We start from the raw sequence: 15,706 nt of genomic DNA on the forward strand, positions 1-15,706 counted from the left end.
CACCATCATCTCTCCTCTGTATTGTGGCTGAGACAGGACGATTATATTGAGATTGAAACCCCCTGAACTTCAAAGACGATTTTCTTAGCTTAATTTTGGCACTTACGGACGCTTTCCTTCAGTCTAAATGGATATCTTCAAGGCACTGGGGGGGGGGAGTCAAGGTAGGAAAATCAAGGCAGTAGGAAAATAGCTCATCATCATCATCATCATCATCATCATCATCATCATCATCAATACATAAATCAATCAATAAAAATCAATAAGAAAAAGTGCACGTGAATTATATTGTGGTTCTTCTGGCTATAGAAAGACTGATAGATAGATAGATAGGTAGGTAGATGGATAGATATAGATAGATAGATGGATAGATAGAACGATAGAAAGTTAGATAGATAAATAGATAGATTGATTCATAGGTAGACAGACAGACAGATAGACAGATAGATAGATAGACAGACAGATAGACAAACAAATATATAAACAGATAGATGGATAGATAGACAAATATATAAACAGACAGATAGATAAATAGATACAGATTCTTTCAGCTTAGCAAAACTCTCATACTCCACTGTAGTTCGATTCGCGGGCTGATTTGACTAGTAACCAAGGAGACTCACGGGCACTTCATAACCCAGACATGCCGATTTTCATGTTTAGTGGAGTCAGGGGAGTGGGCCAGTTCCCTCGCATGAAGAAAAAAAAGACGATATTGAGAATTAGCCGACTATTTAAAGAGAGAGAGAGAGAGAGAGAGAGAGAGAGAGAGAGAGTGAAATGCTGAGATGTAACAATAGATTAATACTAGAATAGGATGCTAGTCACGAAGAAGTGCAGTGGAATGACTGTAGAGCCACTGAACATCGTCACATAAGCTCCAAAAGACGAAAATTTGAGCCAGCTTGAGGTAAAAGGGGTAAAGTCTCCTTGGTTACTAGTCAAATCCATCCTCTACTCTCACAACACCTGGCCATCAATTGAGCTGCAAGGGGTTACGGCTCTCTCTCTCTCTCTCTCTCTCTCTCTCTCTCTCTCTCTCTCTCACACACACACACACACACACACACACACACACACACACACACACACATTAACTTGGCCCAGATTTTCCTCCTTTTGCTGCTTTTTTCACGTAGCTCAGTGGCCGAGAAAGACAATGCAGTGGTTCTTCATCCTTACCCATAGCACTTCTTCGTGACTAGCATTATGTTCTAGTATTAATCTTTTGCTACAAGACAAGATTGAAATAGAGGATGCGTCAACCACATGAAGAAAAAGAAAAAGAAGAAGAAGAAGAGGAGGAGGAGGAGGAGGAGGAGGAGGAGGAGGAGGAGGAGAAGAAGAAGAAGAGAAGCCTGGACGTCACCACAAAAACCCCTTCACTACGATACCCTGTTTCTCACTACATTCTTATATCACCAGACGATTTTCTTAAGCTAGCAAAATCTCTCTAAGTAAGGAAATTAGACACACAAGCCCCCAAAACCGTCTTAGTACCGCAACATATATTTACCTGTATTTTTATTTCGTACAGACGATTTTATTCAGCACAGGTAAGGCTTGTTATGCCAGAGCGATTAATCCGTCTTTCAGGTAGGCTTCTTCCTTCCCTCCCTCCCTCCCTCTCTCTCCAGACGATTTTATTCAGCGGTAGAGGGATTTATGTAGAATAGGTTAGATTTCAGACCTCACTACTCTGTTTTATCCTGGAGATCCATTCTTACCTGTACGTGATTGTGTGAGTAGTTGGAAGAGTAAAGTGAGCCATGTGGTGTGTGTGTGTGTGTGTGTGTGTGTGTGTGTGAGAGAGAGAGAGAGAGAGAGAGAGAGAGGGAGAGAGAGGGAGAGAGAGAGGGAGAGAGAGAGACAGGGACAGAGACAGAGAGAGAGTAGCATCAGTAAAACATAAACACCTAACTACTAAGCTTCAGTTTCCTCACCATCACCTCACCAGCTCTCAAAACCGCGTGATTACGACTGTGACAAAACCAATCCCTGTTTCCCTCCGTTTACAGTCTGCTGGGTGGTGGAGAGGGACGCCTTCGTGTGGTGGCACTGATATAGGTAGGCGGCTCCACTTCCTGGTTATGTAAGCGTCCCTCAACTACTTCCCTATCCCGCGAAAGGAGGATGGCGGGCTGAAGGAGGAGGGTATCTTGGGTCTGCCTGTCCATTGAGTTCACGTTTCAAATTAACCTACTGCTACTACTTCTACTACTACTACTACTACTACTGCCACTGCTACTACTACTACTACTACTACTATAATTTGTTAGTTTAATGGTGGAGTTAGACTTATAGTGGACAATAATATCAAAGAATCTGTAACAAAAATAACAAATAGAAGATTGTAATGTTTTTGATGTTATAACTTATCGATGGCTTTGTACTAACGAAATAAAGTGAAGTGAAATAAAACTACTACTTCTACTACACTACTACTACTACTACTACTACTACTACAACCCCTTCACTACGAGAGATCTGACCCAAAATCGCCTGGGGTAGCAAAAATAAGATTGAAGAAAAAGGAGAGAAATAAAGGGAGAAAATTATTAAGGAAAATAATGTGGCTTCAGCTTCATTCTCTCTCTCTCTCTCTCTCTCTCTCTCTCTCTCTCTCTCTCTCTCTCTCTCTCTCTATTAAAGTTACTGAAACGCCAAAAAAATCAATCAATCAATCAATGATGGACGCTAATCTCTACCTGTCTGTCTATCTATCTATCTATCGGTTTATCTATCCCGAAAGGAGTGACCACAAACAAATCGCCTCCATGTCGCCCTGTCCCCTACATCTCACACCACTCCATCACACGCCTCTCCAGGTTCGTATGGTTTGGGGGGAAGGCAGTCAGACGGGGGACATGAATGATACTTGGCCTTTGCCTTACATTTAATACCACTTTTAAAAATCATATATACTTTTTCGCTGCATACTTTAGCGTGACAAAGATCCCAACCCCTTTTCAGCTCAATGGCCGCCGGATTAGGAGGCTGGTTTGACTAACAACCAAGGAGACTCATAGCTACCGTATAACTAAAATTCATCCTATTTCTTTTAACTACGACTTGATATGCAGGTTGAGTGGACCGGTTCTGTCAGATGAAAGCAATATATGTAGCTAGGCCGTATCAGTAATTCTTTGACAGAGAAATACCGTACTTCCCGTGTCACAGCACGCACTTTTTTTTTCCACCAAAATTGCCCCAAAAATCACCCTGCGTCCTCAGACACGGGGCCGTAGCAGCGCAAGAAGATATTCGAGCTCTAGATGGGGATATTTTTTGAGAATTTGTTCAGGTATATATACAAGACCATAATATATTCAGAATACCACGGAGAAGCTCCATATGGTCGTCTCCCTCAGCTGTTTGTTTACTGTTGGGTCGGTTACACTCGGTTTCGTTGTTGTTGTTTGTGTGGTTCAGCTCAGCACACGACGGTCATGACACTCTAAGTTTTATTATGTGAATAAAAGATGACTTCTTTTAATATGTGTGCTTTACTTACCATTATCTTGGCATAATTCAGTGGTCAGTGGGTGACGAAAACTCCAATGATCTGAAATCTCCACTGTCCACACAACAAAGTCGGCTGACATGGTAAGCGTGTGTTTAAATATTCTTTTTTTTATATCTATATTATAGTTTGCTATGGCTGTGCTATTATAATACCAGGTAATGAAGTGGACAATAGCTAATACATTGGATGAATAACTAAATATGTTCATAGATATTAAGTAGCAAGAGTATGAAGGTAGTAAACGCAGTAGTGGATTCGTGAGTCGTCTTTGCTGATGTTCCTTGATTATGTCCTTCCTATTTTTTCTGGATATTGCCTTGTCCGTTTGGGGGAGCGTCCAACGTCAAGGGGCGTCCTATGACACGGGGAGTACGGTACATACTTTATATAGGAAATTTTTACCATGCTCGGGAGAAGCATAGGGCGCGGAAAGTAAAAAATAGAGTTACCTGGACTGAGGCGAAATGTAGAGTTTTGCATCTTAATTCTAACGTATGGAGAGTGTTTATTTGCCTGGTGTGTGTGTGTGTGTGTGTGTGTGTGTGTGTGTGTGTGTGTGTGTGTGTGTGTGTGTGTGTGTGTGTGTGTGTGTGTGTGTGTGCTCGCGCGTCAGAGATAGAGGTAGAAAAGCGAAGAGTGAACAGAGGAAGCAGACATTAAAAAGGCAACAGGTAGGCAGAAGGAGAAGCAGGTGGAATACAAGAGAAAGGTGGAGTAGAGACTGTGTAGGTATAGTGTGGAGCAGGTGGAGGAGGTGGAGGGTGTGGGTAAGGTGTTCACTGAGGAAATCCTTGAGGAATATGAGGTTTTGTGAGAAGTTAGGAGAAGTGAGGAGGTGAAAGGAACAGCATGGGGAAGTGAGGAGGTGAAAGGAACAGCATGGGGAAGTGAGGAGGTGACATGAGCTACGGAGGAGGAGAAGGAAGAGGGAAGTGACTGGAAGGGACAGGAAGGGGTTGAGAGAGAGAGAGAGAGAGAGAGAGAGAGAGAGAGAGAGAGAGCATTTTTTTATAAGCTAATTAATATCGAAAATAAAAGCAATGCTATAATTCATTCACCTCAACTTGGCCCAGATTTTCTACATCCATTCTGTTGCACTTCTTCGTGACTAGCACCATATTCTAGTGTTAATCTCTTGTTATAACTCAGCATTCAAGAAGGAGGAATGGCAATTTTTAGACCAAGTTACAGTGAATGGGGTATAGTAACAGTGACTGGGGATGGGCTGGGAGAAGGAGCGAAGGAATGAAAGAATGAAGGAATGAAAGAGTGAAAAAATGAAGGATGAAGGGGTATGAGACAGTGGATAAGTCGAAATGGGGAAGGCATCAAGAATTAATTAAACCTGTGGAGAGATGTTGAATTACGTGGGAAAGATTATGAATGTGTGTAAGTGGAAAATGTGTAGATTGGCATGAGAGGGTGAAAGACTGAGGAGGAGAGAGGGCTGAGGAGTATTTGTCTTATTAGTGTAGTGTGAGGGGTGAGGTAGGATGCTGAGAGAGAGAGAGAGAGAGAGAGAGAGAGAGAGAGAGAGAGAGAGAGAGAGAGAGAGAGAGAGAGAGAGAGAGAGAGAGAGAGAGAGAGAGAATATATATAAAAGACCCAGTACATAGATAAGGAATGAAAGTCTGGAGGAGTAGATTGGAAATTGGTGTGTTTGTGTGTATGTGTGTGTGTGTGTGTGTGTGAGAGAGAGAGAGAGAGAGTGAGCGAGAACGTGAGAGCCTTCAAAAACAGGCTGACCCATTTATAAAGCTCCTCTTTCCGCCCCACGGGGTGATATCTCGTTGTGTTGCAAGGACTGCCCAACCAGGATTATATATATTTCCTACCCCCACGCCCACACCACCAGAGCCGTCCCCGCAACACAAGATAAAGCTAGATGAGGTTATACAGAATGAACGATGATAAAGAGTACAGCAGGGAAGAAAGGTTGTCGATACTCTGAAGGAAGTGATAAGGAAGGGGGAAGTGAGCGTGGAAGATAGGAAGTTGTTGCATGATAGTACTGTGATGCCAACTCTGACGTATGGAAGCGAAGCGTGGACTCTGTTAGGACACAAGTCAAGAGTGGGAGGTGTGGCAGTGAGGTGAGAGGAGCATCTGTGGTTACGTGGAGAGGCAGACAGACAAATGGGGAGTGAAGGAGCGTTGTGGTGTTTTATATGAAGTTACGTGGAGAGACAGACAGACAGACAAATGAGGATGTGAAGGAGCGTTGTGGTGTTAACGTGAATGTGCTGAGGTGTTACAAGTGATGGTTTAGTCATATGTAGAATGAGCGATCGACTAGGAGAGCAGAGGAGAGTAGAATGGAGAATGAGAGACTGACTAGGAGAGTAGAATGGAGAATGGGAGACTGACTAGAGAGTAGAATGGGGAATGAGAGGCTGACTAGGAGAGTAGAATAGGGAATGAGAGACTGACTAGGAGAGTAGAATGGGGAATGAGAGACTGACTAGGAGAGTAGAATGGGGAATGAGACTGACTAGGAGCGTAGAATGAAGAATGAGCGACTGACTAGGAGAGTAGAATGGAGAATGAGAGACTGACTAGGAGAGTAGAATGGAGAATGAGAGACTGACTAGGAGAGTAGAATGGAGAATGAGAGACTGACTAGGAGAGTAGAATGGAGAATGAGAGACTGACAAGGAGAGTGTATTGAAGTGAGGTGGAGAAGGAGAGAGGGAAAGGAGGGAAGACAGAGGCTGAGGCGGTGGGATGCGATGGAGTGGTATATAAAAGCAGTGTGTGTTGGAGGTACGGCAGTCTAATGGCGGGAGGACAAGGTGACATGGAGGCGATTTGTTTGTGGCCTGCCATAGATAAACAGATAGATAGAAAAACGGCATAGATAGATTTAAGTTACATTTGGCTATTGATCAGGTCTTCTTCTTTTTTTTTTTTTATGCCTATCGACTAAACGAAGGTCATTAGGGAGATCATTACTTCTGCTGAGTCTAAATCTTGCCCTAGAACACGAGTAGCAGTAGTTGATGTTGGGGTGACGTAAAATGGATAGCGTGAAAGGGGTAGTCATGGGAGGAGGAGGAGGGGTAGGAGGAGGGGGAGAAACAAGAAGAAGAAGAAGAAGAGAGCGAGGAGGAGGAGGAGGGGAAGGAGGAGGAGAAAGAAGAAGAACAACAACAACAACAACAACAAGAAAAGAAGAAAAAGAAAAAGGAGAAAGAGGAGAAGAAGGAGAAAAATAAGAATGAAAGTGAATTTTAAAACGATCCACAACAGTCAGTTTTACATCCACGTCCCTAATCGCATCACGAGGGGAAGAGAAGAAAATATACATATAAAACAAACTTGGTACCACAGTCTGACCGGCGCTGGAATTGTGGTTGGTGTCTAGCATAAGTGAGCTGGATGTGTGTAATTAGTCTATTTGTTATCACCTGACGGGACTGGGCCACTCTGATAACCCGAACACCTCTTCCTTAGCGATTTATTTTTGGATGTGTCTTCTTAATGTCCTTTTCTGCGTGAGTTGTTTATGCAGAGTAGGGCGATGTTTGAAGGATTTAGATAACACGGAACAGGACAGTAAGGTGTAATAAGCAAAATAAATCGCTTAGGAAAAGGCGTTAGGGAGCTTCCTTAACCGATTGAAGAGGGACCTTGATCGTGTTTGCTTGAAATTCGACGAGTCTTGATTATGGGACAGGAATGAGTCTCCTTGGTTCCTAGTCAAATTTACCCCAATCTGACTACACCTGGCCATCAACTGAGCGGAAAGGGGTTAGGAATTTTCGCCAGGTGAACATAAACAGGCTAAAGGTGATTAAAAAGCCTAATATCCATCCCTGAGGTAGGTTGAGACACGATACAGTTGGCCACATACAATCTTTGGCGCCACAAGTTCAAAATATCGACATCTATAATTTTCGTAATATTAGCACAAACTGCCTTTCAAATGACATAATACCGTGTCAAAAATAGCTATGACCTAATTTAATATACTTGGTTAACAGTGATGCGCCTCGATTTTGCAAGCATAGAAAATGTTAAGCAATTTCTCGAGCGCTGCGAAAGGATGGACGGTCTTCGATATCGTACGTTCCTTTGTTTACGATTAAGTCGAAGCATGACATTGTTCAGCAGGTACTTAATATTGTTTCGAAGCTATTTTCACAGATATTTATTTAAAAACCGACTAATGCTAAGACAAGGAAAATTATCTATCTATCTATCTATCTATAGCCAGACGCCTTAATCCCGTAAAGAGGTGAATACAAACATATCGCCTCTATGTCGCCCTGTCCCCTGCCATTTCGCTTCCCTCCCCACAACTTAACACCCCCACTCTCATATACCCCTCTACTCCTTCCCTCCATTTCATCCTCGTTCCTCCCCTCCCTCTCCCCCCTCCACTTCACTCACGTACACGAAAATTATCAGTGTATTTTGAACTCTGTAGCCAAAAACGTGGAAATAGTCAATATGGATTTAAGTACAGTTGCCCCATTAAGTATGCGTACACACTTCACACGAGACATACTGACACCACAAGCAATGGGTTTTACAAAATGCCCATTAATTCTACCCCCACAATAATCAACCAGCATTCATTAGGATTTATTTATGGTTACTAAGGCAAGAAAAACAGCCATAGACCCAGTAAACCTATCCGGGAGCTTGTTTTTACATTGATGATTATGAAAATGACTATGGTATTTAATTCTTTGAGTTGCTATCTAATTCTATGATAGTTATTTTTCCTAGCCAGTACTCTAATCACATAAATATTCAAAATTATAAATATGAGCCTCTTTGAAATATCGCAAGCCATACTGACCTTTTTTCATATCACTGGGAATCATCTTGAGCGATACTTTCTGGAGCTTCTCTACGGCCATGAGCAAAAGTCTGCAAACATTCTTCTGCACGCTGTTGCAATATGCGTTACGGGGACAAATTTTACGTGATGGCAATACGACTCACACTACAAGAGACTATCAGAAGGAAAGATGGTCTATGGCATTTGAGGAAGAACAAAAATTACGAAAGGGTGGACGCGATGAAGGCAGAGAACTGTCAGCAAACTTTTTTTCCTGGCTGTATACTGCTAATCCATAAGGTCGTATGATGAGAACTAAGTATGAAGGTAAACCGCACGAAGGCCCCTGATATTAGACGATCATTTATGGAAACACCTGTAATTGGTAGGTACGGAATTCGTCATCGTCACAGATTTCGTAACTTATCGTCAAAGTAATAGAGCATGTTCATACCTTTGCCTTCATGATTCGTTTCCTTTCGTTTCGTTCATAAAAGCTCCTACAGGATGTATATGCGTCAGCCTTGATCACCTAATGGCGGCTTTCCACGCTCCTCGGCCTCTAGCAGCCTCTCTGTTCAGTCCCTTATCCCTGGGGTCTTTTTCGGTCTACCTCTCGCAACTCTACCCTCAACATTCACACCTCATACCTTTCCTCATCCAATCGTCATCCTCCATCCTCTCCGCATGCTCAAACCGCCTCAGTCTACCCTTTATCATCACAACATTAACACATTCTAGTCCCATCCTTCCTGGTAACTCTTCATTCACAATCCTTAACCCCACCCCATCCCTGCTTGTCATATCAAGGACGCACTGCACATCCATCTAATCATATCAACAGCCTCCAATCACCTTTTCCTTCTATCACCACCTGGAAAGAAGTCGCAGGTAGGGTATCAGGCTGAAGAAAGACCCATTGCTTCGTTTTAAGTGGCGGTTCGAAGCTTCATGAGACTCCACAAGCAACACTGTCACCTTTAACTGCTTCTCATAGGCCTGTAATTTCGTTTAGGTCAGAGGCTTCGTAACACCTCTAATTAATCAGTGTATTTCCGTAGCCTGTTTACTCAGAAGTTCGCCGACTAATCTCTGCTGGCTGAGGCAAGGGAAGGTTCGTGAACTAATTTTATGCGACAGCAATATGAGGCACACAACTGTAGTTCATTCACTTTAACTTGGCCCAAATTTCCATCCTTTTCCGCCTTATTTCACGTAGCTCAGAGACAGAAAAAGACAGTGCTGTGGCTCTACATACTTTCTGAAGCACTTCTTTGTGACTAGCATCAGATTCTAGTGTTAATCCATTGTTACAACTCAGCATTCAAGATGGAGGGATGGCAATTTTAGCCCAAGGTAAAGTGAACAGGGTATAAAATGAGAAGGATGGATACTGTCATTTGGAGAAGAATGAGAAATATAAAAGGCAGGACACAAGGCTGGCTGAAGACTGTTAGGGAACATTTGCTCATGGCTGTGTTTCAATAGTATCTTGTAAATTATTTGTTCAGCATCTACTGTATGTATATCAAAGCCACATAACAGACAAGGGAATGAGACCTGAGAAGCAAAATAAATCGCTAGGGAAGAGGTGTGAAGAAGCCTCCCCAGCTGACGAGAAATCGGCTTCAGTCTGGCAAAGCTTCGAACCACAATCCAAAGAGCTCGAAACGCCAACCTAACATGGAGTGATTGGTCTCTGCCCTCTGGTATTCTGGTTGAGATTTTCATTCACCTATTGGAAGGAGTTGAGGAAGGGTCAAAAAGATGACTCACCTGATGATGATGATGAGGAGGAGGAGGAGGAAGAGGAGGAGGAGGATGAGGAGGAGGAGGAAGAGGAAGAGGGGACGAGATCGGAAGCAGGAGTCGGTAAAGGAGCAACAGAGTGTGATGATGATGATGATGATGATGATGATGATGATGATGATGATGATGAGGAGGAGGAGGAGGAGGAGGAGAAGGAGGAAGGGAGAGCGGAAGCAGGAGTTGGAAAAGGAGCAGAGAGTGTGATGATGATGATGATGATGAAACATACACAGACACGAACATGACGATGGTGATAATGATAATAATGATAATGAGGCACGGCACGTAACCAATGATGATAACGTGGTTGCTAGTGGTGATGGTGATGATGAAGTGCAGGTAGCTTATGATGATAGTGATGATGAATTGCACGTAACAAATGCTGCTGATGAAAAGGTGCACGTAACATAGTGATGAAGATGGTGAAAATGAACCAGTGATGATGATGATAATGACAAAGTGCACGTAATCTTACCTGGCAGGGAGGGTGGTGCACGTGAGGGTGAGGGCGAGGGGTAGGAGGTCATGCCAAGCCCTCATGGTCTCCTTAAGCACGTACGCTCCTCACACCGCCTCGCATGCTGCACGTGAAAGCCCGCAGCACGTGCCGAGGGGACCAGATGCACGTGGTACGGCGGGCATGCACGTGAGTCAGGTGTAGCTTGAGAAGGGAGGCATGTAGGAGGGCACGTAAGAGAGCGTACGTAAGGAGGGTACGTAAGAAGAGATATGTAAGAAAGGGTACGTAAGAGGGTACGTAAGAGAAGGAAAACTAAAAATGAAGGCACGATAGAGGAGGGTACGTAAGAGGAGGGTGCACGTAAGACCAAGACACGTGCTAAGTAAGATCGCACGTGCTCTACCTAAGGGAATACACGTGTAAGATTCAGCACGTGCCAGAAGGAGATACACGCAATAGGAGGCAATGCACGTGCGTGGGGGTGTCCGTAAGAGGGATGATGCACGTGAAGGAGGAGGGAGGGAGGCACGTAACCTTCCTCCCCTGCCTCTGACTGTCGAATGGTGGGAAGGACTGATTTGCTCTCTCTCTCTCTCTCTCTCTCCCTTCCTCAATCCTTCCTTAACCTCTCCACTCTTCCCTCCCTCCTTCCCTCTCTCCCTCCCCCCCCAACTTTCAGCTTACTTAACAGTCTTTCCTCCCCTTTCCCTCCCCTCCCTTCCTCTCTCTCTCTCTCTCTCTCTCTCTCTCTCTCTCTCTCTCTCTCTCTCTCTCTCTCTCTCTCTCTCTCTGTATATATATACGTACTGTATATAAATATAACTATCTATCTATAGGGAAGGGAAAACTGTGAGCAGAGAGAGAGGGAGAGAGAAAGGAGGGAAAGAAAAGAGAGACAGACAGGGGCAGAGGGAGGGAGGGAGAAGGAAGAGAGGAAAGAAAGGAGAGGGGAAGAGGGAGGAGGAGGGGAGAGAAAGAGAAAGTGAGAGGAGGAAAGGGGGAGGGGAGAGGAAGAAATGACGAAGAAGTGGAGGGGAGGGGAAAGAGAGGGGAGGAAACGGGAGAGGAGGGAGGGGGAAGGTTAGGAAAAAGGGGGAGGGGAGAAACGAAAAGGGGAAGGGAGGGGGAGTGGGGAGGGGAGGGGGGCGAGGGAAGGTGTGGGGTGTCATGTCCCAAGTGGTTCCACCCTCGCTGCCTTGTTAACCCCCCAGTTACCATGACAACCACCCACACAACCCCCCCCCACCCACCCTTAACCCTCTCACTCACACCCTTTCTCTCAGATGGAAAAAAATCGTCCCGTATCACTGAAAAAATCGTCTCGTATCACTAAAAAAAATCGTCTTGTCAGTGTACGCAATTTCTCACTATTGAAAAAAATCCTCTTCCATAAAGTTTTCCGACTGAATAAAATCGTCTGGACTCAGTTTTATGCAATTTAAATCTACACAAATAAGATACAATTAACAATGGTGTGTATTACGCAAAATAAATCGCTAAGGAAAAGGCGTTAAGGTCGTTTTAGTCTAACTTTGGCCTGGATTTTCGTCCTTTTGCAGGTTATTTCACGTCTCTCAGTGGCAAAGAAAAAAAAAATGCTCTACATCCTTACCACAGCACTTCTTCGTGACTAGCACCAAATTCTAGTGTTAATCTATCGTTTCAAGCACTCATGTTGGAGAGGTGAGATATTTTGACCAAGTTAGAGTAAAATGAGTGTAGTTTTTTTTTTTTTATTATTAACCTTGGTCTGTCATGCCTACCAAACCCGTCAATCGCATGTAAACAGCTGCTTCTGTGGGGCCGTCCTACAGGTGCAGCGCAGTATATACACAGTGTAGGGATCCGGCACCCCTTGTGGTAGACGGGGCCTCATCAGGATCGAACCAGGGTCTTTCCCACGGCGAGGTGCTGGGAAATAGGTGGCGGCTTGGCTCCCGGGTGGACGCCGCAACCTCTTAGCTACACCCAGAGTACCTGCAGGCGTCAGAGGTACCATACTCATTTTACTCTAACTTGACCAAAATACGCCATCTCTCCAACTTAACTTCTCACTTATAACACGAGATTAGCTCTTAAATTTGATGCTAGTCACGAAGAAGTGCTATGGAAAAGTATGTAGAGCCGTAGTCATGCCTTTTTCTGTCACTTAGCTACGTGAAATAAGCTGCAAGAGGCCGAAAATCTGGGCCAAGTCAAGGTGAAAAGAGTAAACGTATAGATTTTTTACTTCTGACAATGATTCCTAACGCTTTTGAGCTCAGTTGAAGGCCAGGTGTAGTCAGATTGGAGGGCTGACTTGACTTATAACCAAGGAGACACTTTCTTTCCTCATACTTAAGGCTCATTCAATATCACAGAACCACAATTTAATGTTTGTGTAGTTGGCTCAGTTCCGTCAGATGAAAATAAAGACTAATAACTACTTCCTATACATAACCTGTCTACCCTAGTAACACCTGTCTAAATTAACACCTGTCTACCCTAATTAACACCTGTCTACCTTAATTAACACCCGTGTACCCTAATTAACACCTGTCTATCTTAACATCTGTCGACCCTAATTAACACCTGTCTCCCTTAATTAACACCTGTCTACCTTAACACCTGTCTACCTTAATACCTCTCTTCCCTAATTAACACATGTCTACCTTAACACCTGTCGACATTAATTAACACCTGTCTACCTTAACACCTGTCTACCTTAATACCTCTCTTCCCTAATTAACACCTGTCTACCTTAACACCTGTCGACACTAATTAACACCTGTCTTCCCCAATTAACACCTGTCTACCTTAATTAACACCTGTCGACTCTGTGAGCTGGAGGAATGGCAGCCTTATCGCAGAGAAGGGGGTGACCTGGTTGAGATCTGGGTGAGCGGAAGAGATGTCTGTTTCTCCTACACACACACACACACACACACACACACACATACATAGCAATATAGAAATCGAAAATAAAAACAACCAACCATTAAAATAAAAAAATATATACATAAAAATACACAATAATGAAAAATTTAAAAAGAAATATTCATATAACATTAAAATTCACCTAAAAAGGTCAGGGAATTTTATAAAACTATATCCTGTTCACTCTAACTTGGCGTAAAATTGCCTTCTGTTCACCCTGCATGCTGAGGTATAACGAGATATTGGAATATGGTGCTAGTCACGAAGAAGTGCTATAAGGAAGGATGTAGAGAAGGAAATTTGCCCTCTCCTCACCTTGTATGTTGAGTTATAGCAAGAGTTTAGAATATGATGCCAGTCACGAAGAAGTGCCATAGGGAAGGATGTAGAGTCTCTTTTTTTGCGTATGAAACACTATTAAGACCGAAAATCGTATAATTAAACTAATATGTAATGGTCAAACGAACTGGAATATTGCTATCTATCTATCTATTGCCAGACGCCTTAATCCCGTAAGGGGTGGCCACAAACAAATCGCCTCCATGTCGCCCTGTCCCCCACCATTTCACTGCCCTGCTCCCAGCTTACAACCCCCCTCTCTCATATACCTCTCCACTCCATCCCTCCATCTCATCTTTAGCCTCCCCCCTCCTTCTCCCCCCCCCTCCACCTCACTCACACTCTCCTCGTCAGTCTCACCCTGCGTAACTTTAAAATCCTAGAACTTTAAAGATAAAACATGCAACACCCGCGTCCACACCTGATCAAAGGACCAAATATTTCACTTTGACCTGAAATCAAATCCCTTCCTAAAGTAAAATCCTCTTATTCTTGCTTTATCCTCAACCCTTCCTCAAGTTTTGCTCTAAACTGGATAGAACTGTGAACCTTGCCCTGTGACCTTAACGTTTGATAACTGTTCTAAAAAAAACAAAAAACAAAAAAATACTACTTGGCTGACCCCCAACCTTTCCACCAGGTACTGTGACCTTGATTGACCTTGCCCTGTGATCTTGATTGACCTTGTCCTGTGACCTTGATTATTTTGACCTGTGACCTTGATTGGCCTTGCCCTCTGACCTTGATTGGCCTTGCCCTCTGACCTTGATTGACCTTGACCTCTGACCATATTGAACTTGACCTGTGACCTTGATTGACCTTGACCTGTGACCTTGACCTTGACCTTTAATCCATAGCTCTCCAAAACCATAGATTTACTCGTTGGCTGACCCTCAACCCTTCCACCAAGTTTGGTTAACATCGGATAATTTATTGTTTGAGTTTCTCTCTCTCTCTCTCTCTCTCTCTCTCTCTCTCTCACACACACACACACACACACACACACAAACAGGTATCATCACACTGAAAGAATTAAACCTGACATAACCTTACCTTTACCTGCCACTTGGCACCTGATACCTATTTAACCCTTTCACTACGACTACTCTTCTCCCCTACTATCACTTCGCTCCTCGTACTGAAAAGGTAACACTACGCCAGCTGGATACGATATTATGTAGTTCTGATTTCGTGCATGTAGAGAGGAGGGGGAATGAGAAACTGACTGGAAGAGTGTGAGTGAGATGGAAAGGGGAGAGGAGGAGGAGGAGGAGACTGGGAATGAGATGGAGGGTTGGAGTGGAGAAATATATGAGAGAGGGAGGTGGAGGTAGAGAGAAGGAGGAGGAGGAGGAGGAGGCCGAGGATGAGATGGAGGGCTGGAGTGGAGAGATATATCAGAGGAAGGGTGTGAGTTGGACAGAGAACAGCCAATTTGCAGAGGGCGGGGTAACGTAGAGGCGATTTATTTGTGGCCACCCCTTTCATATAGGATTAAGGCATCTGACAATAGACAGGTGGATAGATGAATAGATAAATAGATGGACAGATTTTATGCCATACAAGAATGACCTCTCTGACTGAAGAAATTCAACTAAAAGAATGACTGAGGAAGGACAAGAAATATATTTACAAAAGGTACCCCTGTTTCCCTCATTCTTTCGTTTTCTATGTAAGTTCCTGTAAGTTTTCTCTTTCAGTTTTCTAGGGGTAATTATGATAGCTGTTTTCGATTGGTAATACTAATCTATATTTTAATCAGTTTAATCAGCGTAGTTTGTTGGTCCACCGCCAGGGCGTCGCTGGTATCGTGGCAACCATATTGAAACACTGTACCTGACACCTGCGCCCTCTGCAATCAGCTAAT

The 15,706-nt window shown here is 43.7% G+C and overlaps 1 protein-coding gene across 1 annotated transcript in view; it reads right to left on the reverse strand.

Moving 5' to 3' along the window:
• LOC145400697 (glycine receptor subunit alphaZ1-like) overlaps positions 1-10,664 on the reverse strand; it is a 43,379-nt gene extending 32,715 nt beyond the window's left edge. Inside the window, exon 1 of the mRNA XM_080273132.1 lies at positions 10,600-10,664. Coding sequence (XP_080129258.1) covers positions 10,600-10,664 — 65 coding nt within the window. The remainder of the gene's footprint in view (positions 1-10,599) is intronic.
• Positions 10,665-15,706: the final 5,042 nt, after the last annotated feature.

The sequence above is a fragment of the Coenobita brevimanus genome, chromosome 53 (genome assembly GCF_032717465.1).
Source record: "Coenobita brevimanus isolate Jiangsu-jjx chromosome 53, ASM3271746v2, whole genome shotgun sequence".
NCBI classification, from domain to species: domain Eukaryota; kingdom Metazoa; phylum Arthropoda; class Malacostraca; order Decapoda; family Coenobitidae; genus Coenobita; species Coenobita brevimanus.